This window comes from Harpia harpyja, chromosome 7, assembly GCF_026419915.1.
Source record: "Harpia harpyja isolate bHarHar1 chromosome 7, bHarHar1 primary haplotype, whole genome shotgun sequence".
Classification (NCBI taxonomy): domain Eukaryota; kingdom Metazoa; phylum Chordata; class Aves; order Accipitriformes; family Accipitridae; genus Harpia; species Harpia harpyja.
Window position 1 is genome coordinate 31,005,408 of NC_068946.1, and position 27,609 is coordinate 31,033,016.

At 37.0% G+C, this 27,609-nt stretch overlaps 1 protein-coding gene across 3 annotated transcripts in view; it reads left to right on the forward strand.

The window, feature by feature from the left end:
- Window positions 1-21,230, forward strand: part of CCDC141 (coiled-coil domain containing 141) — a 108,795-nt gene extending 87,565 nt beyond the window's left edge. The window contains exons 22-30 of one of the 3 annotated variants that reach the window (XM_052793348.1): window positions 1,243-1,350; window positions 1,987-2,070; window positions 5,740-5,890; window positions 6,431-6,626; window positions 8,581-8,753; window positions 18,545-18,699; window positions 18,798-18,927; window positions 19,024-19,186; window positions 20,942-21,230. In XM_052793348.1, the coding sequence (XP_052649308.1) occupies window positions 1,243-1,350; window positions 1,987-2,070; window positions 5,740-5,890; window positions 6,431-6,626; window positions 8,581-8,753; window positions 18,545-18,699; window positions 18,798-18,927; window positions 19,024-19,186; window positions 20,942-21,065 (1,284 nt within the window). In that variant the 3' untranslated portion in view covers window positions 21,066-21,230. Of the gene's footprint in view, window positions 1-1,242; window positions 1,351-1,986; window positions 2,071-5,739; window positions 6,627-8,580; window positions 8,754-18,544; window positions 18,700-18,797; window positions 18,928-19,023; window positions 19,187-20,941 lie in introns of those variants that run through there. The other 2 variants (XM_052793346.1, XR_008236093.1) reach the window with 2 other exon arrangements.
- The last annotated feature ends 6,379 nt before the right edge of the window (window positions 21,231-27,609 follow it).

Genomic DNA, 27,609 nt, shown 5'->3' on the forward strand with positions numbered 1-27,609 from the left:
TAAAATGAATATTCTTACTAAACATTCCCACAATATCTCAATAGTCGATGACTGTATCTTATGAAGAATAAATCATTCAGAAAATTATCTACACAAATAGGTGCCATGAGTATGGAATGCAATGACTATGAATTCAGTTTCACTCCCTGTCATTTTTAAAGCATAACAAATTAAGGGGAAATGTATTGTGCAATCTTTCCTGATATTACATTGCTGTTGAATGTCGGAAGAAAACAACTCCTGGATTTTTCAAAATTAAATTTTTCTTTTCTTCAGAAAAAAATAGATTGAACAGATCACACAGAATTTTTCACTTGTTTAATGCTAGAATGGAAATTAATAATGCAGCACTTTCTTATAAGATCTTATCTAAGACTGTAACTTTTTGCTGGACAGCTGAAGACGTGAAATACACAAAACTCTTAACTGTCAAACTTTTGGTTTTCCTTACATTGTGCCACTGTGAAGTCCTTTGAAATCTATAGATTTCTTCCAGGAAAATTTTAAAGGATTCATGATGTCTTCATAAAATACAGTATGGTTGTCCAGATTTCTGTTATGTAAGTACTTTGTAACCAGTCGTGGAGTGTTGAGGCTTAAGCTAGAAATAAATATTAGCCAAAAAGAATGGTAAAGTAGCCGATCGAAAGTACAGTTAACTACATTCAGAGTGGTTATGGACTGTCCAGATGGGAAGTTGAAGGAGGGAGGAAAATAAGAACAAATGCAAATTCTGTCTGGTTATGTTTTATGCTTAGAACACATTCTCCCCTTTCCACCTTTTAGACAAAGTTGAACTCATAAATGTTTCTTTCCTCCCTAGAACTGTTTTCCTGAAATCCTGACTTTTTTCTGGATTTGTTGTTTATCTTTTTTTTCCTAATAGTGTCACTTTCTTAATCCTTTATTTTCCCTTACTTATGCTGGGTACAAATTGGTTAATATTCCTCAGATTCTTGACCACCCACTTGATTTCTTCAGTCTTTGGTGTCCTATAATTTCCTTGCCTCAGAAAAGATCCCCTCAGCTTTGAAAAATGTTGTCTTTCCTTGTCCAGGAATGAATGAAACAGGTTTTGCTACATATTTTTGCCATAAGCAATTTACACCTGCGCTGATGACAGGTTTTAAATAAGATCTCACTTTTTTTTCCCTACTCTGTTGTACAGAGCATAAGTCAGCGTGTAGCTAACAATTGCTACCTTCTATTGTGTATAAGTTTACTTTTCTTTTCACATAGCAGAAAGATGAGTTTTCTGAAGAGTTGGTTACTGTTCAAAAAGAAGACAGAAATGGTCAAGAAGCGTATGAGGCTGATATTAAAGACAAACCAGAGGAACAAAAGCAGCAGGTTAGTTAGATTTTTTTTTTTTTTTTTTTTTAAACTAGAACTCTGTTTCTTAAAAGTCTTTATGCATTGCTGGAAAGTTTCTTGCTTTTCAGTCTTGGTGCCTCCCTTAAGATGGGTGTTATCGATGTAGTCTTGGTCATTTCTCTTTCAATTTTTTTTTTGTTACCCCTTTGCCTTCTATTCAATCCACATATTATTCCAGATGAATTTTATTTTTTTATCCATCTTTCTACTTGCCTATGTATTTCTTTTTGTTTTCTAAAATAATATTCTTTTCATAATCTTTTACAAATTTCCCTTTGGGCCTATTGCCACAATATTCTTAATGCAGACATCCTCTTTGTGACCATTCCTCTTTCATCAAGGGAGAACACATTCCGCTCTCTCCTTTGTAATAAGACTTAAGGGAGTATAGGAAGTAATAGAGGAGACTTCTGTTAGTATTTCCCAGAGCCCTAATATTCATATAACCTCTAGAGACAAGATATGAAAGTATTTGATTTATAGTAACATGCTACGAGAGAAGCCTCATAGCTCAGAATTTGAACGAAGTAACAGTGGAAATTATGATTCTTTGTTGAATCATTAAGGTCTTCATCAGGAAAAAAAAGTGTGTTTTAAACATTTTTCTTTCAGATGGCATCAGGTAAACGGCTTACAAATTCAGAAAACATTACGGAGAAGAGAAACAATACTTTGTCTCCTACCAACACTAAACAGGTATCTGCTGTTCATGTTGATTTAAATTTTTTTTTTAATCAAGTTGACAGGAATTTTTGTGTACTCTCAAAGGAATTTTATTGCTTAATTCATTGCTTCTCAAAAGTGATGGATATTGTTATAGCTTGGTGGGCTTTGATTGTCTTCTCATTTACAGTATTAGAAAAATCCAATGCAAAAGAGGCACAGAATCACTTCAGTTTTGCCACAGTGTGAATAACAGGAAAGCAGTCATAGCAAAAACATGATGGAACACAACTACAGATGTCAGCAGTTCAGTATAACATCATGTCACAGATACCCTGCTGTACTGTTGTTACAGCATGATATGTCAAATAAGTAACAGAACTCACCATCAAATGGTTGTCTTCACCCTCACCTCAAAACACTGATGTTACATTTCAGTTGCCAAAATTCTGTGTAGCAGAGAGCATAAATTCCAAACTATGGATTGCATGTTGAGGATAATGCACAAAAGGAAATTAGATAGCGAAAAACTGGATATGCATTTAGAGTGATAAAAATCCTAGCAGAGAAGCATGTTTTATTCATGGATATACAGTAAATGAATATGAAAGGTTCCAAACTGTCAATGAATAAATGTAGTCTTAGAAATACAGGCAATACAAAAGCAGACCTACGTTTTATGAGATTAGCTTAAAGAACATTTTGAAGCCTTGGGATCCTGGATGTAAATGTAAATAATTTATTATGTGAAATATTGTGGTAAATTGGAGTGGGTGGTAATATATTTCAGTCTTTAGAAAGGTAGGATACATTGGTAATTGATTTAGAGCTCTAAAATTTCCATTTTGCAAGCTGATAACATAGACCAATACTACAAGACATTTAAACAGCAACGTTTTGTAGAAATTCAACTAATATTAACATTCCCTTCAGTTCAATACAGAAAGTCCTATAATCTTATGATAAGCCAAAATTAAACCTAATTAATTTTGTTACCTCCTTTCCAAGTCAATGGGAGTTTCAAGATTGACTTGGAGCCCAGATTTCACTCAAAATTTTGTGACTGTTCCAAAGAGCCACCCTCAGGAGAATCACCTCACCCAGAAGATGTCCATAACCCTATTTCCTATTTTGCTAGGCCACAGCTTTGTCAGTCCTCGTCAGACTGTGCCTCAGCTGCCAAGGGGAGAAGTCAAGGGTATGCGAAAGAGCAATTATCAGATGTGAAGTATGGCAACTATGATGCCTCCACCCTTTTCATCACTCCATACTTCACTTGAAGTAGTGGATTCTTCTCACTAGAGCTTTTCTGTCTTCCATTTCCATCCTTTCCAAGGAAAGACCTGGCCCATCCCCAGCCCCTTTTCTAGTGGGCCAGCAATCTCTAATTTTGTCTGTACTTCTGTAAGCTAGTTTTGCAGTATTAATTTGCTTCAGTAATAAATCTCACCTTCTAAAAAGTGGCCTAGACCTTCTCATGGCACATTCATCCTCATGCTTCTTTGATCCCAGGTGGCACACCAGGGTTGAAAGTCCTCACGTTGCCAAAGCCTGTCTGGCAGCTTGCTCACTCACTGCCCACCTGTCATTCTTTTCCCCAGCATTTTCCCCAGGGTCATTTTCCAGCAATGTCTGAAATAGTTCAGTTCTGTGATATCCAGATGAGGTGACCATGAAACTGACAACACATCCCTGCACTAAGATCCTAGATTAGTCACTGGAAGATTCCTACATTGTCATGGCCTTCCTGTAGTTGCCCAAATGTATGCCACTGTGTGTACATGTGAGTAGACTCCTCAGTAGACAGAATAAATCTGGACCATTGATTTCATTCAGACAGTAGAGACTAGCTATTCAGAAATTTTGACCTATTTTTTTTAAATATACCTGCTCAGAATTTAACATTCTAAAGAATTTCTCAACTTCTTAATATTTCATCAGATTTGGTTTATTAAATTTGTTAGTGCAAGTCAGACCAAACCAGCCAGAATTTGCTGCTGAAGTGCCTATTAAAGCTTCATTTAAGAAAGACTTGCAAATTTGGTCAGGCTTAAAACTGAGAACAATGCTGATAAGGTTAAAAGAGCTGGGTGACAGTCAAATTTGTAAACCCTAGAAAAATATATTGTATGAGTGTATTGGAATTGGGCCCTAAAAATAACAATTTCTTAGGAATAGTTTACAATTAGTTAGAAACCCAATAAAAAAATGAATATGTGCAGAAGGAAGAAGTAACTCAGTATTTATTGTTTTCTGAGTAATTGGAAAGAGGAAGAATTGTCACATTTCACCAAATTGGAAAGTCATTTATAATTTATCATGTTTATATCCATGGTATATTCATACTGAAAGACACTTTGGGGGTCAGAGATCATCAGGGGATGTTTGTGGAAAACATATTTAATACCCAAATTTGAACTTCCTCTTACAACTGAATTGAATTATTTAGTAAAATAGATGCAGTAAAATCCCAACTTTCTTCCCGTCATTCATTCATGGATCTGGCATGAATCGCATGGCTTTGAAATAACAAATATATTAACTTGGGAAAACATCTATATTAAAACGACCGTATATACAGGACCAGGACACATATGAGGTTCTATTACTTCTTTTTACTTTTATTTTGTTAATTGTGTGCACTGATTATTAGGCTATATTTAGAGCAATAGCAAAAAGAAAGCCAAAAAGAATGTGCCGCTGCACTTTTGTACTGGATACTGCCAAAGAGACCTGGTGTAGAAAGCAATGATACCCAGTGTATCACCCAATTGATTTGAGTGAACAGTTTATAGGTGGTAGAAACATGCTTAGTAGATTACGTATTTTTGTATAGAACTCAACAATGAGAGGATAGCATGAGAACATTATGAACACCTTTGTTGAGAGCCCTGGAACAAATGAAATAGGCCTGAATATGTGATTACACATTTCTATAAAAATCAAGAGGCAGAGAAGTAATTAATAAATCAGATACTGTCTTTGGTGCTTTGCGATTAAAATTAATGCACTTGTGCCACATTCGATTTTTTTTTGGAAACATGATGAGAGGGATTTTTTTTTTTAATTCTGGATCCAATATAATATAAAAATAATGTTAACATTGATTTCTGTTTGTGTTTGGACAAGATCTTGAAACAGCTGGCAAAAAATTAGGGAAATATAAAATGCTTAGAAAATATCTTAAAGTTGTTGGTTTAATTCTGTAATTCTTGAACGTGAGTGGTGACTCTCTTTCTCAAAGAATCAAAGTCCAGTAACTTGGCTGTTAATATATTTTTATTGCTATGTAACTGTTTCCCATTTAGAGGTAATTAGGCCACCCCCTCCTCCACCTTCCCCTTGCAAATGCTCTTATACACGGCACCTACAGGAAATCCACAGCTTGTCCTTTGTTTATAGGAAGAGGTATTTTTTCTTTTATTGTCACTGTTGTTATAAATGTTTATATATAATTATAATAATATCTGCTAGAATCTATCCAAACAGTTTGAAATTCCAGTTAGCTGCTGCAAAAATTTCTGATGAATTACCCTTTTCCACGTATTTTCTCCTGCTTCTCAGAATACATGAAGCTTAATTAGAAGAAATATTTCAAATATTGTTGCTAGCTTCTGCGTGAAAAGGGGATGTATAGAATGATAACTCATTCTCTCTGTCTGTCTTTTTCTTTCCTTCTCTTCTTTCCCATCCTAATTTAAGGAGAGGAATAAATTGGCTGATATTCCAATTATCTGTCCAGCTGGTGAGGATCTTGTTTCACAGGATACAGAGCTGTCATCTTCAGCCAAAGAAGATAGTTTACAGACTGAATTCCTGGCAGAAGAACTACCCTCCGGAGATGAATATGAGTGTATATCACCTGATGATATCTCTTTACCACCGCTTTCTGAGACACCAGAATCCAACCTCTTACATTCTGAAACAGAGCTAGAAGAGCAGTGCTGTTGTAGCTCTCATAGTCTGCATGTCAGTTCCTATAGCTTGCAAATGCAGAAAACCACTAGTATTAAAAAAGCAATGGAAGTGTCTGATCTCTTAACAAATTCTGCTTATGCTGATACTACAAATAATAGAATGGAAAGCCCATCAGATCAGTCTGAGAAGTTTTGTATCTCTTCAACAGATTCTGGTCCAAAAGTCAGAGAAGTATCTCCTTTGACTAGTAGCTTACAAGGAATATCTGAAGCTAGCGCTGCTTCTTGCACGATAAATGCCAAACCGCTATATAGCATGATGAGTGAAGTGTGCAAAACACATTTGCAACACCTTGAACTTCATAAAAGCATGGCAGAAACACAAGAACAATTGCATGACTTGAATAACTGTACTAAAACCCGGGACAGGTTGCATGCTTTGCCTGATGCATTCTCAGGTTTCGTGTTTCAATCAGACGCCACCAGAAGCTGTCAGAGGCAGATGGTCACTCGAGAAGAGATTAAAAGTTCATCAGAAAAGAACAGCATGGCCAGCCTAACTGGACAGGTGCCTAACTTCTCCCAGCTTCTGTCTAACAAAACCGTCATGGAAGGTTCTCCGGTAACTTTGGAAGTAGAAGTAACGGGATTCCCAAAGCCTACACTGACATGGTGGGTAGCTTATAATGAGAAGTAGTAAATATACCTATTAGCAAGACACCTTGAACCACTTATAACCAAATTAATTAATTTATAGACTAGAATAAATGGCTTGTATCCTTTCTACTCCACACTTCTGCATGATTCCTACCTTCAAAATTGCTTTTGACAATTGACCTACTTGAGATAATCTCTCTGTACTTGATTTTATGAATAATGAGAGCATCAAACTACTGCAAACACATCCAAAGTTTTTTAAGCAAATACATCATGTGGTTTTTGTATTCTGTTATATGACATTCCACTTGTTCAATAATTTCTTAAAACAAATGCGCACTCTAGATTTACCATAAGTAAATTCACCTGCATTTTCTCAGGATCTTGGCACTATATATGAATGGACACATACACGTGCGTGCATGCTAAAATATTTATATAGCGACTACATATACCTAGACACACACATTTATATATGTGTGAGAGTCAGTTGTCGAAAACTGGAGAGAAGCTGCAGGTTAAAAAAACCCCAAACTTTAGTGTCTACACTAAGAGAACCAGTCTTATATTATATATTTGTGTGCATTCTCTATCTATTTCTGAATTGCTGTATGTCTAGTTAGATTGCTTTATACTGCATTTGTGAGAAATACAGATGATGTTTATATTACATCTTTTAAGATGACTTTTTAGAAATTCCCTGCCAAAGGGAATAGGGACTGAAAGAGGGGCAGGATTTCAAGATTTTGGTATCCTCTATGTGTTGGCATATTTTCCTAACATTTTACCTCATTTGCCATTTCTCCACTGATTCACAATGGAAGCCTTTCTTTTAATGTGTTAAAATTAGATATGCCTCTTACTGGAAACATTTTGATGTTAAGGTTATTATTACACATGTAAAGAATTAGGCAAACTATAAGCTTTTAGTAAGCTAAATTTTCTTTTATGGCACTGAGAAAAATACTGGACACTGCAACCTTGGTGCTATATACTGTGTTGGTATCAATAAAGTTACTTTGTTTTAAATCCTGGTATTCTACACTTTGAGAAGGATTGTTGGTGAAACAAGAAGTACCTTCAGTTTTATCATAAGAAAGCATTAATTCAGCTCAAAAATATATACACTGTTGATATTTGGTCTTTTAAAAATAACATTCAACAGAAAGCATTTTGCAAATTAGAAATTTATGAAAACGGAAAAAAAGTGGGCTTTTTGTAATTAAAAATTCACCAATACCATCTATTTTGTATCAATGTAGACATTTTATTGGATAAGCATGTGGAAACATATTTCTGTGCTTGTGTTAGGTTAAATGTAGCTTATGCTGAAACATCATGAGACAAGAAGACCCAGAATTTTCTCTTACTTCCAATATGTAAATCAGCAGTCAATATCAATACATGGTGACAGATCCTCAAGCTTTATAATATGACACCAGTTCTCTGAAATAACTCCTGATGCATTGTTCTATCCTGTTTGATGATGTGAACTAAGTAAAAGTTAAGTAGGCTGGGGTAGAAGAACAGGTCCTTGACTCTTCTTTATGCTGAAGACACAAGTTCAGAAAGTTTGTATGTTGCTTATGCATCTTAAGAGCCTATTCATGAGTTGAATGTGGATTGACTCAACACCTTACTAGCAAAAATGTTTCAGCACAAAACTGAAAGTTTTCCTAGGCCTTCATGCTACTCTCTCCCATACTGCAGTGAGAGAACTGTGACTTGTCCATTGAAAACCGTTTTCAGAAACACATTTTCTAGTATTAAGAATGTATTATCCAGCAGTTTGAATTGTTTAAATGTTCATCCATATTTACATATAACTTTAAAACTGAGGAATGAGAGCACAGCAGTGAGCTCTATCTCTTGCTGTCAAAGTAGTGTTATAGAGGTTGTCTGAATTTGTAAAGTTCTGCTTGGCATACAGTGATATAGATCTGACTTGAAAACTGACTCTCTGCTTCAGGTACAAGAAGGGCCAGAAACTGACTGCAGATGAGCACTTAAAGCTTTTACAAAAGGAGACAAAGCATACTTTGTTCATTCGAAAGGTGTGTGATAAAGATGCTGGCCTCTATGTTGTTCGGGCTAAAAATTTGAACGGCACTATCTCATCAAGTGCCATTCTCCACGTGAAAGGTAACAGGCCACCTATTACAATAATAGACTGGATAATGCTGTGTGTCATCTATATTAGCATATCACTAATATACTGGCTATTCACAAAATAAGTACAATATTGACTGTGCTGGACTTAATTCTCACATGCTAAGACAACATCAAATTTATTTTCTTACACTGCATCTTTCACAATCTGTACCAAACCACTTTTATGTCACACTCAATATATTGCTTGTTCTTTTTAATACCAGTATTATGTGCTTATTTTCCTTTCTCATAGTGTTGTTGAGATAAAAAAGTTACAAGGATTTTCTAGAATCTGAGGCAGAGTTTTGCTTTCTAAAAATGTTGGCATTACAAAGTGTTGGAAACAATTTTAATGGTTATAGGTATTAAATGTCAAGCTACACCCAGGTAGAGTGCTCAGATCAACTTATATTTTATGGTATGCTTTTTTGGGGGAGGTGGTGTGGAGGGTGTTGAAATGTTTTTTAAACATCAAATGTATTATTTCCAACCACCTTTTTCTCATATACTTTTAAAATAATTTTATTTGTAGGATAAAGCTTCTCAGTAAAGAAATTGTACCATTTGTGATTGCACTGGCATAGATCAGATTTGAATCTGTCTCAGCCCAGCAGATAGTCTCCACCAGTGAAAGCTGCAGTAGTTCCAATAGAGTTGTGATCATCTGCAGTACAAAGATTTGACCCAGAATCATCAGGATTGGCACCTAGCATACAGTAGACCAAAACCCCAAATGTTTACAAAATGAGACGTTCCAACATACCAGTCTGCCTTGGTAGATGCTTGTGATACTTCTGCCTTCCTATAAAATTAAAGATATAAATATTTCTAATAATCCACTAAATTGTTAGTATAAGACAAGAAAGATAACTTTATTAAGTGAGCATTTGTGCATGTTTAAAATATTTAGCACACTGATTTCAAACAGAATCAACCAGATTGGGAAATACTCAAAAGTGTATTCACACCAAAAAAATATTTGTTTAATTTCAGTCAAATAGGATTCTCCTATAACTTCAAAGCAGTAAATCCAAACCAGAACTTTGTTCACCTACATATTGCATTTCATTCTTGACAAGGACAACCACAAATACTATTTTTTATTAAAGTACTAATTTGTTTAGTTATTTGGTAATAATGACTTAACTGTGCCAGTGGAAGATTTTATAAATCCTCAAATGTAACTTCATTCTTTAGCTCCTGCACTTATTGTATTTGTACAGTAGAGACAATTGACAAACAGTTACATGATTCTTCCTGAATCTTTGATTTGCAGCTTTCATGGTACAACTGCATTGGTGTGGAAAATTTATAGAGAGGAAATATTTACTTTCTTTTGCATAATTTGCCAAAATGAAGTAAGCCTTTTACTGTGTAGCATGCTATGAGCAGAATATATATTGCAAATTGCCGGGGTCAGTGAGATTGACAACTGACGTTTAGACATTTTGGCCCAGTGACTGCAACTTTATTAAAATTCCTGTAACTTTGAAACAGGAGAAGTTCTGAAGGGAATATAATGTCACAGCAATATGAGAGGGAGCAGGAGGAGGAGGTGGTGAGCAGACGGGGGAACAAAGTAAATTCGAACTAAAATTGGTATTACCCTTAATGAACAACTTCCTAAGTTCAGTCATCTCCCCAAAATGTTGATTCATAAGAATTCTCTCAGGTATAAAAATCACCTATTTTCCTGAAGTGTACTTTCCATTTCACAATAAAGCTAATTTTAATAATTAGTACGATTTTGAATGTTTCAATTTTCATAAAAGTAAAATTCAGTTCAGTGGTTTTGTGCCCTTGTGACTTTATGTAAGATTGTTATAAACACACAGCAAAGAACCTGTGTGAGCAAGCTGACTTGCATAAGTGGTACATTAAGCAATATTGTGGTAAGAACATACCAAAATGCCTCTCTTACAGGCTATAAGGTTTTGCCTGCTGGAGAGTTGCCAGTGCTTGATAACTTTATCCTGTTCATAACACTGATTTTCTATTTGAAAATGAGTCTTCTAGGTGATGGCTGCCCTTCAATCCTGTTTTGACTGAGAGTTGCCATCATTCAAAAATTAAAAGTAGTCATGGGTGTTCTTTTGACGTGTTCTGAGTAACTTTATATAAATACTCAGGTCACTTTTTCAGGCATTTTTTGCCTTCAGTATTGAGGCTAAGTATATGCACACAAAAAAACAGGACTGAAAGCAGACATGTTCTCTTTCCTCTTCTGCCTTGCCTCTGCCAGAATTAGGCCTTTAAATTAAGCATTAACTGTGATAAGGCTTGTGACAGAAAGAGTCATTGTAGTTCTACAGGTGCTGGGCTCAAAGCTGCATCTATTTTTTAACTTGTGGATCCTTCATCTTGAAAACTACGGAAAGTTCAGTGCTAGAATGGTCATTGTTCTGTCTTTTTTTTATATGGCCAGTGTGTGAGTTCAGAGATATGCATTTGACCTTTTTGGTTGGAGGGGAGCCATTTGTTGATCAAAACAACACTGTGAGGTGAGTCACTGTCCTTCAGAAGGCAAAGCTAGTGCTAGGATTCCAGCCCAGCTTGGAAAAATTTGTCCCAAACTCATTTGTAGTTCTATCAAAGCAGGAGAAAAAGATGTGAACTTTTTGTGATGTCATAGAGCAGGAATTGGAGGTAGCTTGGATCTAGACTTGTAGTTGGATCTGATTGCTTGCTGGCACTTACAGAAAGACCACTCACTATTCATGATAATCAGCTCTATGAGTTAAAAAGGCAACAGACACAGCACTGCTGGGTGAGTGTACGCAGATTGTGGGAACAAATTCTTTCCCCTCCCTCGTACCACTTCCTTGTGTGTATCCAGGCTCCTAGGGTATTACAAGGGAGCAAGCATGCAGACCTTCTCCCTCATACACATTTGAATTAAATCTGTTTCTGTTAAATTTATCTAACAGGCTTAGAACAAGTGGGAGAGATCTCAGTTACTTGGTTTACCTGAGATTTGACAGCTAGAATACAAGGCCAGTTTACAAAATTGTGTGAGAGTAAGAGATGCAGCTTTGAATCCAAGTGGGATTTATTCCATCTTTTTATTAATATTCTTTAGAAGCTAGCCAGTGATATAGCCTTTTATTGGAGTTTGGCTTACACTCCCAGTTCTAAGCATAACAAGGAGGACTGTCATCTTTCCTCTAAGAGGGGAAGAGTTAGAAAGAAGCCTTGGAGAGGGAGTAAATTTTATTCCAACATTTATAAATCCGTGCTGCGTATGCCTATGAACAAGTGCATTCTGCCTTTAGTAAAATTCTGAGTATGTATCATGCTGCATATGTCTAATCAAGTATCCTTATGTTTTGCCCCCTTAGCAGGAAAACATTTAAAATCAATACAATGCTGATTTTTTTTTCTTCTGAATTATGGTTTAAATAGTTCAAGAAATGACTCTTGTTGCTAAAGTTTGTATTTTCCTTATCTCTTTTTTCTCTTTTTTCTTCGTATTTTAAAAGTACTGTTGGTAGTTCATGTGCTGAACAAGACATAAAACTGGTTTATCTTAATGGACTTTTTCAAGGCATTGCTATCCGAGATGTGATTTGGGATTATATGCTCCAGGAAGGCTTTCCAGATGAGGAAGCTGTATTGACATCATGCCCTTGTAACTGTTCACTGCTATGATGTGGTGTTGAAATGGCACCCGTGCACAGTTTTTTGGCTGGAGAAGGACATTTTTAAGCCACTTCTATCTAGAAAGTCACTAAAGAAAAGCTGCCCTCTGCCCACAAAACTACAAAAGGAGAATGATAGTGAAATGCCACACTTGGTAAGCTTAACACTCATTTTCCGGTTTGAACCATAAATGTCTGTTGTAACTGACAAATTAGGTACCCCAGATTTCAACAGACTTTCACAGAAAAAAGATGTCAAGGGTGATCTTGTCTCCAACTATGCCAAGACAAAACAAAATTATTCCACTGGGGAAGGGTAGATTAATGAAGAGTTCTTTGTACACCCTGATTAAAATTATATGGGTCTAAAGCTTATATGAAAGATCCCAAGAGATTACCTGTCACCCAGGGAAGCCAGCTGCCTTTCTAAGGAAAGTGAGCCTCAGTTTTGCCATTCAGTTCAAAAGCAGCTGAAGTGGCTTATGTATGGCTGCTCTTGTGCCAACACATCTGCTTTCATTTTTACTCAAACTTGTTATCTAGGAAAAGTAAGCTTCCTACTACTGGATGAAATCCTAGAATTGAGTTCCTACTTAAATGTTAAATAAGATCTTTCAAGTTTGGCTTGTGAGAAGAAAGTGAGATGCAAATGAATCCAACTTTTAAAATCTAAGAATGCTATTATTTTCAAGAGTACACACAAGTATGGCATTCATGCTATTGCTATATAACAGACACCGTGAAATAATAAAAGGTCAAATGTCACTTCTGAGAATGTTGTCATTTTTACATAGTCAGCTATTATAATTATTAAATACAAAAAGATATAAATATAAGGCCAGAAATCACCTTAGCACATCTATAGACCTTAATAAATCATTGTAGAAGTACATAATCAGTAAACCTTTCCTCTGATAATTTGAATATCTCTGAAATTTAGATTAACAAAACTTGATTTTGTGACTATGGTATTGCATTTACTTTAAGTCAGGAGTAGTTTTAAATGCACAGTTTTTAATGGGGGTATATGGATACCAGCCACTTATTTTATTGTTGCAAGAAACAAGACCAAAAAGAGAGAGAGATTCGAGATTCTAGATACACAGTAGGATACTGAAAGTGTCCTGGTTTTAACGCTTTGCTTTGTAAACAGAGGTGCAATCAATGTTAATTACTGCTGTGTTGGCATTCTGGGTTTAAATACTCTTTATTTAAGGACTCGAATGCCCAAAAAATTTTCCCGGAAAATTTGTGCTGTTTTCTGTTCAGATAACCTTAAAAAAAAGACTAACAGTGATATAGTCTCATGATACACTAATATTTCTCTGAAAGAGAACCACATTCATTCTGTTTCAGCAATAATTTCAATGTAATTCTGCCCTGCCCCCTTTTATTTTTATAGTTCATGTTATGCATGCTTCACTTCCTCCTTCTTTTAATCATGCTTTAGAAGCTGGAAATACATCTAGGTGTTTGTATTGTTCTGGTTCTGCTACTTTCTTGTTTTATGGTGCTGACTTCCCCTCATCACAGTCACAGTTTTGAACCTATAGTTACTTCAAGACCGCAACACGTTTACATCTTCCTGACTGGTCTCTTAAAGAGCAGATTTAAATCTCAGTCTCTCTAGCCTTTCAACAAAATTAATATACTTAGGCATCTTACTAACCTAACCTCCCTTCCTCCTTCCCCATATGCAGGCGCCCACTAAGAAATAAAGTGGTGAATGAGATTGCTTGACTACAGGATGTGGAGTTGTGTGAAGCGGTATTTACACAAGGCGCATAAATTCGGAGGGGAAAGGGATTAATTATTTTCATTTCTCAAAAGAAGCAGCCTGTCTGAGGGCCCAGGTGTGAGTCAGTAGGCAAAGGGAGGATGAGGCATTCCCCTGGTTGGCTTTGGATCAGATGTGGCTGGAGCTGCAATGGAGACGGTGTCTTCCTCTCAAATGACTGGTAAGGTATGCCTATTTCTGGACGTTTCTCTGGAGACTTTGGTAGGGTAAGCTAGTAGTTTTTGTGTGTCTATATCTTTTGTGGCTCAGAGGGGCTGTGCCTTTAAAAATTACTGCTCATACTTCCTTTAATGAGGCTACACCATGGTATTCAGGGAGGCTGGAGCTCTGGATTATGGATATTTCAGATCAATTGGGTCATGAGACCCACTTGGTATTCCTTAATAAAATTCCTTCTGATTGTGTTAGGAGCTTGACTGAGACAAAATCTCTAACCAATAAAGTGCAGTATCTTAATTTAGAGCAATGCTGAGTGAATCCAAAGTCTCTGAGCAGCATGGTGTGAATCTCAGTCTAGCCTAAATTTTTGGAGAAGATAGGGGGAAGCTGATGAACTTGCTAATATCACATTTCAAGACATAAGAGATTGGAAATTACATGCCCAGTGTAAATAGATTAAAAATAACTGTAAAGCAAAGTAATAAAAAATGGCTGCTGAAAACAACTTGGCTTGACCTGGTACTATCTGTGCGTGAGAGAGACTTGGGGCAGTGGTGAAAGCTGTGTGATAAAGCCAGACGCAGGCGATCACTCCACCTGCAGTTTTTACATTGCTCCAGACTGCTGTTTTCCTTGCTGGTTCCCCAGTTTGCAGGAGAACTCTACTGGTTCTTACAAATATCTTACGTAATATTTAATATTTGACAAACTTCTTATCTGAAGCTATCAGAGTGGGATTTCAGTACCACTGACAACCTGAAATATTTTCCCTCTACAATGCAGGAGAAAAGATCTGTTCCTTCTAACCTTTGTGGTTCATGGGATGTCCAGCCAAGAAATAATTTTTAATCGACAATTTGTCTTAGCATATTATGACATCACGCAAAAACCATCAGTGAAATATAACCATCCATTCTATTTTGAAGGTTGCTGTCAGAGGATGAACTCTTCTTTTACAGCAGACTTTGTTTCCCTGTTGAGTTCTAGCCTGTTGTATTGGCTTTGTGTGGCAAGGTTTTGGTAGCGGGGGGGGGGGTTACAGGGGTGGCTTCTGTAAGAAGCTGCTGGAAGCTTCCCCTGTGTCCAACAGAGCCCATACCAGCCGGCTCTAAGACGGACCCGCCGCCGGCCAAGGCCGAGCCAATCAGCGGTAGTGGTAACACCTCTGTGATAACATTTTTAAGAAGGAAAAAAAGTTGGGACAGACAGTATTCGGCAGCCGGAGAGAGGAGTGAGAACATGTAAGAGAAACAACCCTGCGGACACCAAGGTCAGTGAAGAAGGAGGGGGAGGAGATGCTCCAGGCGCCGGAGCAGAGATTCCCCTGCAGCCCGTGGTGAAGACCATGGTGAGGCAGGCTGTCCCCCTGCAGTCCATGGAGGTCCACGGTGGAGCAGATATCCACCTGCAGCCCGTGGAAGACCCCACGCCGGAGCAGGTGGGTTCCCGAAGGAGGCTGTGACCTCGTGGGAACCCCACGCTGGAGCAGGCTCCTGGCAGGACCTGCGGATCTGTGGAGAGAGGAGCCCACGGAGCAGGTTTTCTGGCAGGACTTGTGACCCCGTGGGGGACCCACGCTGGAGCAGTCTGTGCCTGAAGGACTGCACACCGTGGAAAGGACCCATGCTGGAGCAGTTCGTGAAGAACTGCAGCCCGTGGGAAGGACCCACATTGGAGAAGTTCATGGAGGACTGTTTCCCGTGGGAGGGACCCCACGCTGGAGCAGGGGAAGAGTGTGATGAGTCCTCCCCCTGAGGAGGATGAAGCGGCAGAAAATAACGTGTGATGAACTGACCGTAAACCCCATCCCCATCCCCCTGTGCCGCTGGGGGGTTGGTAGAGAATCCGGGAGTGAAGTTGTGCCTGGGAAGAAGGGAGGGGTGGAGGGAAGGTGTTCTGAGATTTGGTTTTATTTCTCATTACCCTACTCCGGTTGATTTGTAATAAACCGAGTTAATTTTCCCCAAACTGAGTCTGTTTTGCCCGTGACGGTAATTGGTGAGTGATCTCTCCTATCCTTATCTCGACCCACAAGCTCTTTGTTATATTTTCTCTCCCCTGTCCAGCTGAGAAGGGGGAGTGATAGGACAGCTCTGGTGGGCACCTGGCGTCCAGCCAGGGTTAATCCATCACACCTGTGCCTTAAAGAGTTGTAGTAACTGTCAATTCATGGTTTCTTTGCACGTACTTTTCCCTTTGCTCTCTAGAAACTGGTCATTTTAGTTTTTGTGTTCTGCTGACTTACTGATACAAAATCAAGATAGGATCTGATCATTATCACCGTTCCACTCAGATGATTTTTCTTTTTTTTTTAAATGGTAAAAAGTATCCTGGTATGAGATGCAGCCTGACTTTGCAAGGTATTGCAAACTGCACAAGTAATGGAATCCAGCCAAAAATATCACAAGGAGTGGCTGATGCCCACTTAACATTTTCCGCTGGAATACAAGCTAATCATGCACTGTTTGTGACTTATTGCCAGCTACCTGCAAAAAGGAGACAAGGGTGTAAGCTTGGTTCTGTTGCTTGACGTGAAGCTGCAGATCCCAAATTTCTGTGCTTCAGGTGCATGCAATGCAATGGTGGTGGCAGCTTGCTCTTGCTCAATTTCAACAGCTAAGAACTGAGTTTGAGCTGCTGGGACTGGACTAATGTAGACCTTAGGTTAGAAAGAGAGAGAGAGAGTAAAACTCATATAATTCTGCTCTATATTGTGGCCTCAGTCCTACAGTACATGGGAACAATGTAAAAGCAGCTAAGCTTGAAAGCTTATTGCAAGTAAGAACTCACCTACACAGTGGATTTATTAATACAGCAGGTGAAAATGTCTGCCTCATTATGCTGACAGTCCCACATTTGGCAAAAATAGCCATGGGGTCAATGTATTTGGGTTTAGAAGTTGCTGGGCACCTTTGTGAGGTACACTGATTTTTGTTTCACAGTAGCATAAAGAAAAAATTTTTGTCCTAAAACAGTGGAGTAATGCTGACATAGTTGAGAGCAGTTTCAAGCTCTGTTATTTATCACACATTTCAGTAACTTTCTGTTTCTGAGAAACCTGGTGATTACTTCTGTTAAATATTATGGACACATGGTACAATTTATAGTAAAGAGGAACAAGAATATATTCTTTATGTGCTAGGAATGCAAAATGTTCATTTTTGTTGTAGTATATGCCTCTGTGTGTGCTTCTGTGTGTTAACATCTGCTGCTTTGGATTCCCTGTATCAAGAATACTTTGAGTTCTAAGGTTGTCATCTTTTTTACTGTTGCCCTGGAGGTAGAATATAAGTGGAACCTCAGCTAGTAGTACAGTGATCCAGTAAATCCAGTTTTACAGCTCATTAAGTCATATGTCTCATGAAGCAATGCTTTGATTCAGTACAAACTGGCGCTGATGATTGAAACTTCTTCAAACAATTTTGATGGGTTAATTTGTATTAGCCAGGCCTTATACTGGCTCAGGTGTTATCTGTCATCCCACAGTTGGCATGAAGCCAGCACAAATTCAATCTCATGTGCTCTGGTTATTACAATAGAAATGCAATTGTTTGCCCATCCTTGATCTGAATCAGATTTGTACTGGATGATCTGGTAGTACATGGTTTCAGTATTAATGATGGCCAAAATAATGATCTTGATCAAAGTTGTAGAGAGGCCACATGCTGGCCTTCATCATTGTTGCAAATATAGATCAATCTTTTTTTATTTTTTCAAGAACATTTTTTTGACTAGAACAGTAGGGAAAGAAAGTGAAAAAAGAGCGTGATGTACAGCAATGCACTAAATGCAAAAGTTTGCTCTCTTGACTGTGTCACTTTGTGTGGAACATTTACTCTTCCACCTTCACTGGAACACAATAATCCACATAGACTTGACTACTACCTACACAAAGAACATGATTCTTTAGAACATGATTCTTTAGCATTACCATGCAACTAATATCACTATGCTGATGCATGAAATTCTTGGGTGTTTAATATCCATGTGTTTTGACAAACTTTATATTATATAGGTAAATGATGTCTGCCTACTAACTGTCTTGCAAACAAGTTATCCTGAGTTCCAGGCATCAGTAAAGGCTCTCTTTGTCATGCAATGTGGTGAACTTTATAATTATGATAGCAGATTTTTTCTTCAGTTGCTTTAGTGGTGCCTTTTAAAATACAGTGATAATTTTTTTTCAGTACAAGGAAAACAGCCAAACTTCATACAAAAATTTGGACATACAACTCTACAAGAAGGAGAAGATTTAATCCTGCATTGCACTATACATGGAAAGCCCAAACCACATGTCTGCTGGATGAAGGATGATATCCACATGGTATCCGGAGACATCAGTGTATGTTCTAATATTCTTGAAATATTTCTCGGGAGAAAGATAATATATTTTGCTTTATGGTACTAATAATCTCCTATGTGCATTCTATTGTTTTACAGATTGAGAAATTAGGAGATACCTATTACCTTTTAAAAAGAAATGTAGTCCTTGCTGATACTGGGAAATATATCTGTGTTGCCAGCAATGAAAATGGAAAGGCACATTGTTCTGCTTTCGTAACAGTGATAGGTGATTCATCCTGCCAGCTGCATGCTTTTAGGCATGCTGTTGCCATATTAAATGAGCACCTTGTTTCCACTTCCTAACGTATGTGTTTTGTTTCAGAGAAAAATAAAACCCCAGAAATTTCCACTGTAACTCAGGCTAAATCAGAATGGGAAGATGGATACCTGTCAGAAGTGAATGTCACCACAACTGAGCTAGTACCAGCCCATGTCACACATTGTGCGGGAGATCAGAAGCCAGTGGCTAAACACCTCCCAGTAAGGTAATTTGCAGCTTACTCTGTGCTACTTCTTGTAATACTCCAAGAGCTGTAAGGACCTTAATTTACAAAGCATACATCAAACACACTTCCTAATCCTATGAATTTTTGCATAATGTAAATGAAGCGCATGATGTGTGACTGCCTTTTACACTTAATTCTTCATCAGAAGATAGGCAATTCTGTTAGATGAAAGACCTTGTAATACAACAGAAAATGGAATTTGTGCAATAAGTTATTTAGTTTAGTGAAATAATTTTTTAAAGTCTAGGTATCTTCATGTAGATATTAATGTAAGATTGTACATCTCAAAGACACAAAGTATTCCAGAAGTTTAAAATGATACAACTACATGAACTTGAAGTTTCAATAACAGAATATGTAAACAAAGTTTTCTACTAGGTAAGCATCTTCTTTGGAAGCCTTAATAGCACAGGAACAGTCATTGTTCATTAATTGATTAAAGATGACAAAACTTCCCACTGTGCAATTTCAAAAGGTTATGTGAGATACATGAAGTCAATAGACCTTGTGGTGACTTCTCGCACAAGGTTAAATCTTGCCTCCTGAATTTAGGCTATCAGAGCCTAAACACTATTTTATGGTGCTGGAACTGCCTGTCTTTTGAGTAATGTATTCAGGGATGAGAGAGTTTTTATACCCTGTGACCATTACTAATCTGGTTTACTATTAGTTCACTGTTTCACTGGAAACATCAGCTAAGATGAGGTAATGTAGGAATGTAGGTGGAGGTTAGGAAGAGATTGTGCACATAAAAATAAGACTTGCTGTCAGAGGTTTTCAATAGAAAATACCTAAACAATTCTATTGATTATGTTTATTACACAACTCTGAAATTGGTAAGGTTGTTTTATGGTGAAAAGCTGGTTTTATGGTGATACAGTAAAATAGCTTGCTTTCTTCTAGAAAGACAGACAGGTATGTGGAGCAATGTAATGGAAAAGAGGCTCCAGGAGTCTAATGGCTTTAAAGAAGTGATGGTTAATGTGACCTGGAAAACTGGTTGAGAATCTGTGGGATTGCTGTCCAGCTAGTCTTTGACAGTCTACTCAAAATATTAAGTTTACACTGGTCACATAAAAATCAGTTGTTGCCTAAAACTGTCTGAGTATTTTCTGAGCTTTTCATATGTAGTGAATTCTATGTCAAAAAGCTATAGAAAGAGCAGTGTTCTTTTGCCTTTAAGTTCTGAGGTTTGTCTATCTAGACGTAGAGCAACATGTAAAAGGAAAGGAAAATTATTGCATGTGTTGATTCAAAAGCTGTTCTCCTTTCATCATAAGCTGCCTGCACACTTTCCTTCATGTCCAGCTGATCAAGCATTGATCTCATATCTTTTGTTCACGTTTTTTCTTGTATTGCTGTGAGAAGGCAGATATTCCAAAGCAAAAAAATCAAACGCAAGATCATGTTAATTTTACTTAGGGCACACAGAGAATTCGGTATGCTTAAAACATGTAGATCATACAGAAAGGTCAAATTTCGCCTCATTTTTCTCATCTCTTCTGTTCTTTATAACTAAAGTGCCCTCTGGTTATTTGTTATTGTCAGTAAGATGAGTTTTAGGATATTTTGTGTTCTGTCTGGAGTCACTCTTTATTTGATCTCTAACCTTGTATTGTCTCAAGGCCACAGACAACAGTCTATGCCAACCACCACAGTGTTGCTTATGAAAGGGAATGCTGCAGCTGCCACCATTAAAAATATAGGCAATATTAACTGACCTTTTTTAAACAGGTTTAAAGAGAAACTCTGGCTTCAAGGAGTGTATCTTGAACTTGAGAGGCCACAAGAGATTAGCTTCAATTTGGAACATGATCCTGGTCTTCTCCCTGCTGCAGAGGATCAGAAGATGGACTGAACTGCAAGGTGCCTGATTCATGAGGGTGTTCATGTTGTCTGCTGTGTCCATTAGTAGATATTGGCCATGTGTGAGGAGAAGAAGTATCTTTGAGTGCTATTCGATTTATATATAGGTTACAATTTGTATTTGGTTTCTTTGTAAATAAATCATTAATAAAATTCACCTTTGCACAGCATTTATTAGACAGTGACTTCTAATTTCTTGTGGGTTTGGTTTGTTGGACAAATTTAATACAAGAAGATGATGGAAAAAAGAGACATTAGCCTTTAAAATTATAGATCTCTCTGGTGATTCATCAGTACCCACCATTTTATTCTTCTACAAATTCCATTAATGCTATCAATTCCATCAATAGTTCTTCCCACTAGTTTATATAGAGAATTCAGATGCAAACAAATGAGGACTTAAAATTAGTTCATAACTACAGAATCCTCTGTATTTAATAAACCAGTGTTTATTACCTTATTTCTAACAGCTTTGAGACATTTTGAGGAGGCTGGGCATCAAAAGGAGTGGTTACTAGCAACAGCAAACCTTGTTTAATGCATGCTTAGTACCAAGAATGTCTTCAGGGAAGAGAGAGTCTCTTTAAGGCAGCATAATGAAGTCTTCTGCTATATTGCTTCTGCTTTCAGGACTGGATTAGTGTGATAAAGTAGTCCATTTCCAGTTGATGCATGTCATTACAGTCCAAAGGAGTGGACTGTGAAGTGATACCTACACCAGTTTCAAAGCACATCCTTAGTTTAGTCAAGGACTTCCCAATGATAGAATTCCTCAAGACCCACAGCATCCATTCAGGGTATAAAAAACCCCTAAACTGCAATTGAATCTTTTGGATTGTAGGGCAGTCATTAGCATAATGAAATTTTTGTCTCCATCTCTTGAATTCAGAGTCTAGGTGTCTTTTTCACTTCACTGCATAGCTCTTTGCAGACAAAGAGGTGGGCTTTTGTACTATCATTCATTTGCAGCATTGAAAAAAGTAGTTCAGAAAATGCCCCATTTTGAATGGCTGTTTGTCTGACACAATAACCAACAGAACATCTAGTTAGACTTAGGAATAACTGTTCTTCAGCTTGATCCTTCTGATTCAGATTTTCAAAGACCTATCTAGCAAATGATTCGTGCTACTCAGATTTCTGCTTCAGTGCACTGCGTATGGCTTGGCCAATACCACAGGTACATGTGTATTGTGCAACTGCCTATGGTGCAACATTTTGTCATTCTTTATATAAACATTGATTAGGCCTACACTGGGTTTGTATGCCACAGCAATGCACTCGCACTTCTCACAGAGAGCAGATAGGGGTTTAAGCAGTGCAGCATCTTTGTGCTCCACCCAGGTAGACGTCATCTGTGCAAAATTGGGACTGAAATAACATTTGTGAGAGTTGCTTAAATCAATACCAAAACATTAAAAATTTGCCTCCAACAAGATGCAGGTTGGCTAGTAGAAACTTAAATTCATCTCCAAATTACAGGCATAGAAAGGAAATGAGCTGAAAAAAATATCATGTACATGTCTTCACCTGATCACATAAATCACTTGCTTGACGTTATGGAAAAGTCAATGGCATCCTGCCCGCAGAAGAGTCACAAGGCTGTGCACATAAATATAGTAGCTGAGGACTGAGGTTCTTGCTCTGCTTATTTATCCTGTACCTCTCACAAACAGTTTTTTTTCCAAAATGGAATAGAGACAAATATTAAACGTCTTGTGCATCCCATATAATCACCTTTCTGCTGACTAAGCCCCTCCTTTGCACATGTTGTTTACATTTAAAGATTTCACAGAAAATACTGTGTTTCTAACTGCAGTCACATTCAGAGGACTGACAAAGTACATATCAGACACTGCCCCCCGAAATTAAAAAAAAAACCTAAAGTGTGTGTTCTTTTATCAGCCAGAATCCATAACCATAGCATATAAGATTTCCTATTTAAAAAACCCGTCTGTAAAAATGAAAGCGTAGAATTCAGTGCCTGCTGATGTTGATTCCTCAGCAAATTTAAGGCATCAGGTTGTTCTTGCTTTTCCTCTTGTTTGTCAGCTGGTAAGAACAACTTGAACTTTAATATATGAGGTGCGCTTTTTTTCCCCTTAATTCACAGAACACGACTTTACTTAAAAAAAAAAAAAAAGTGTTAATGTTTTTCTAAATAATACATGAGGCAAAACAGAAATCTGTATATCTGTTCTTACCTGTGGTTTTCTTACAAAATAATAGAAAGTGGTGTTTATAAACAGATAAAAACCCCAGTAACCTTCTTCTGACAATAAGAAACACCATTATTGTTCCAAGTGTTCCCAGGGAATGGTTTCGTTATGAAACATGGTAAGTGTGTTTGTTTCTTTTCATTTTATAAATCATAGATGCCCATGAATTTATTAAAAGGTCTTCAAAATTCGATAGGTTGTATGTATCTATTGAATTCTAAGGACTATCTTGATGTTAGTTAAAATTTGTCCCCAATATTATGATACTAATTATTGTTTCGTGGAAGGAAGTGGAACAGTTAGTAAATATAATCTTTACTCAGGGTCCAGGTTTTGTTAGTAGGGCCCTGCTTTCTAAGATGAGGTTCTGAGTAAGTAATGTTTTTATTCCTTCCTTGTTCTGCATATGTAAATGTGCGGGGATGATATATAAAGAAATAATATACAAGGAAAACTTGGGAAAAGTGACGTTTGTAAATCTCCTTAGATATTTCCAAGGAGACAATATGAGTGACAACTATCAACATGAACTTAGTGAATATGGACCCCGATAACTATTCCATACCTGTTCAAATCTAGTCGCAGTTGCCAGTAAGTTGTTCACACATGAAATAAATAAAGTAGTTTCAAAAATTGCTTAGTGCCTTAGTTATCATTTCCATTTTGGGAGCAACTGACAGTGCCTTCTTCAGTAACTAATAAAACAATTTTCTGCAAGCAAGTTTTAGTTTGTATTGAAAAATATTAATATATCTTGCCTAATTAGTTACAATAGCTCAGATAAGAGATGTTAGCATCTGAAGATGTTGCAGCTTCTCAGAAGACAGCTGCAGCACACAAACATGGATATTCTTGTGAATATAAAGCATTTTACAGCCTTTATTTAAAGTTCTAAAAGTTTCATTACAAAGTACTGTTTATAGCATTAGCAGGAGAAGGGGAGTTGATGAAGGTGGTGGAAATGCATTTTGATTTCAGGTCAGGATTTAATGGTTTAACAGTTAAAGAATTTTTTAGTTATTTCTAAGTTTAAAGGAAGAAGGTGGGTGGAAGGAGGGAAAGCAATTTTTCTTTTTTTTTTTTTTTTCAAAAGTAGACTTTAGAAAACTGGAAATTTAGCAAGGATGTAGCATCTAAATACATTTCACGTTGTGTTTTGTCAGTTCTATAAGGATTTAGGACAGCATTTTATCAGTGAGAAGTTTTATTTAAAGTGACCAAATGATTTATTTCGTGACTCCCTTGGTTCTGCATATTTGGTGGGGGACAGTGAAATGAAAATAGTGTATGAAAGGAGATATAACAGACATCGTACAGGAAAGGAATGAACAGGACAAAGAATGGAGGGAGCAAGGGAAAATGGAAGTAGAGAAGGAAAAGGGAAAGATACTAATTGTTTTTATGCAGTTTGTAAATTAGCATGTGTAGATAGATTAAGTCACCAGGAAATAAAGCAGGATTTATGCTATATTGGTTGTGCAGCTACAGCATATAGTACACTACTGCTGTTTGACAAGTAATGAAGAAAAGGAAAGGTTGTGATTAAAAAAAAAAATAAAATTAGGAAATTCCACTTCAAAAAAGCACATAGAAAACTTGCTTAAGTGGCACTTTGAAGCTTTCAGTGTTCAAGAAAGAATGAATTTGTCTTTTAAGGTCTGACTAGTCTTCAGCTTTCAAGGCATCTTCACGTGGGCCTACTAAAGTAATTGTTCCTTTTGTGCAGCTCCACCCATCAAGTGAGTAGGATTATTAGAGTTAATCAAAGTGAATCACATACAAAAAGGTTGCTGTTATCCACACCATGATGCTTCATTGTGTTGAAGATTACCTGCTATTTCTTAAATGTATCTTTGGCCTACAATGTAATACATGTACTAAGTAACATTGGCAACATACACTTTAGACTTAAAACAGTAGCAGACTGAAGCAAATGCTGAAATTTTCATAATAATCTCCAATTTGTATGTCTGCCTGAAAAAAATGTCTCTTTCATTATCTGGATCTGACTTTTGTTTGATCCCGGAGCAAAGAAATAATGTTGTTTTTACCAGCAGTGTCTTTGCTACACAATAATAAGACTGAAGTCATCCTTCTGCTTTTTATTGTGGATACACTACGTGACACTAAACATGTAGAAATCACACTGGGCTGATAGTCATTCTGTTGTTAACAAAAATTATGAGATATAAATAATTCGTATTTTCTTAAGAGCACAAGAGAAATATTTCACTATTCAATTTCATTTCTGAATTCACCAGCAAAAGTAAGAAGTTGAGAAGGTACAAACTTTTGTTGGAATGGAAATAGATTTAATAGTGATCAAAAGCAAATGTAAATCTTCAAAAAAACCCCAAACCAACAAAAGGAAGTAACTTATTTTAAAAATACAATATATTTGGTTGATATATTTGAATGCAGCAAATTTTTTTCCTTGTAACTTTCTATTATTGTCATCAATTGTTGTGGATTTGACTGAAATAGAAAACTTTGAACGTCTGACGATCTCATAACTTCAAAAGTGACAATTTGCACATTTCTGTCATTTAGAAATTATCACATGTTCACAAGCTTTTTCATTGTTTATTTGACTTAGACATCGTCATTAAGCTGGCTGCGTTTATTATTACACTAGGTGGATACTAGCCTGTGTTCTTTCTCCAAGTTTGATTTTTCACTGAGTATGTAAGTGTCAAACTATAGAGAAAAATAGCCATCTGCTAATTTAGCAAGTCCCTATTTAGAATCAGAAATTAGATACCCTTTACACAGATTTCTTTGGACATTTTGTGTCTTTTAGTAGAACCTAACTTGTCCTCTCCACTAATGCGTAGAGTTGCATTTGTTATCATACTAAGTGTTATATAGAGAGATTAGGCTCTCTGACATCTATTTGCAACAATAAGTTAAACATGAGCCATAGTACTCTGACTTTCAACCTCTGTGTGAGTCCAGATAGTACCAGCGTAGAGAGTATTACTCCAGTTAATGTTGCTGTTGTTACTGCTGCATGCCAAGAGTAGCCATAAAGTTGACACCTTATAGGACGGATAAGTTGAAGGGCAGATCAAATTTATAGTTATTTTATGAGATCACAGCAATATGTCCTTTCTTGTTTCTGTCAGATCTGCAAACTATAGTATAATACCCCCTTGCAGGAATCACAGAAGTGGCATTCTCTCTCCTTGGCATTTTATGGAGCACCTACTGGACATTTCTTTCAGGTTGTTTTCACACATAAGTGCAGCTCATGGTACAAAATTCCAGCCTGTGTTTACTTCTCTAGGTATCCTCTGGGAGATCCTTTTCAATGTCGGTCTTGGTAACAGCAGACTGAAGTCCTCCATTTACCAAAACAGCTAAGCACATGCTTGACTTTAAGCACATAAGCATGAGCCAGTTATGTGCTTAAAGAGTGTGCTAGATAGATACGTGTTATATATAACCCGCTTCATAGGGAAGGAAAAGGTTTTTTGAATAAGAAGGCAAAAACGGAAACAGGCAGATGTGGTGGTGTGGCAAAACACCTCCCATTCCAGCTATAGATGAGAGTAGTCTTCTAACTCTGACCTCTGTTTTGGAGGCAACCAATCTAATGGTACAATTAGCTGCATAGAGTGACGAAGCTGGGCTAGTGGAATTTCACCAACTAATATGCTATTCAATGGATGATTAATTCTGTGGTCTGCACAAGGCCTCCACAGGTCTAGAAAAAAGCCATTAGACTTAAAATCTGCTATTTTAGAAATTACAGTAGTTGTGTCTGTTAATTTCACAAAATTTATATTTCTGCACTTTGTATGCTACTGTTTGTTAAGCTTAACTGCTTGGAACATCCAACAGAAAAACTGTGAAGGAAACAAAAAAAAACCCAGAGTGCCAAATCTATATATTACCAAACACAATTTTAGAATTCAAAGTTACGGAAAAAGATAATTTAAACAGTGTATTCTAACAGTGTGCAGCCACATGTCTGAGCTCAGCTTACTTATTTACTTGGTGATTGACAGATGCATTTGGTAGCTTCTTGGATGTTTTATAATGAAAGAAAGTAAGGCTGAATCTTGCTGATATGACTACTTCTGACTTGTCTGTATCCTCTGCTAAAATGTTTCTTTATTACTTTCTTCGTCTTGTGCTTATGACTTAGCAAATTTGCAACAGCTTCTAAACTGCACATTATAAACGAAATCTAATTATAAATCAAAATCTTTGGAACAGATGATGTTTCCTCAGTGAATCCCTTTTGTGCTTCCAAAATTAGCGTTGTCAATCAAACCAACATGTGGTGTATGGTTACACAGAGTGGATCCCCTCTCA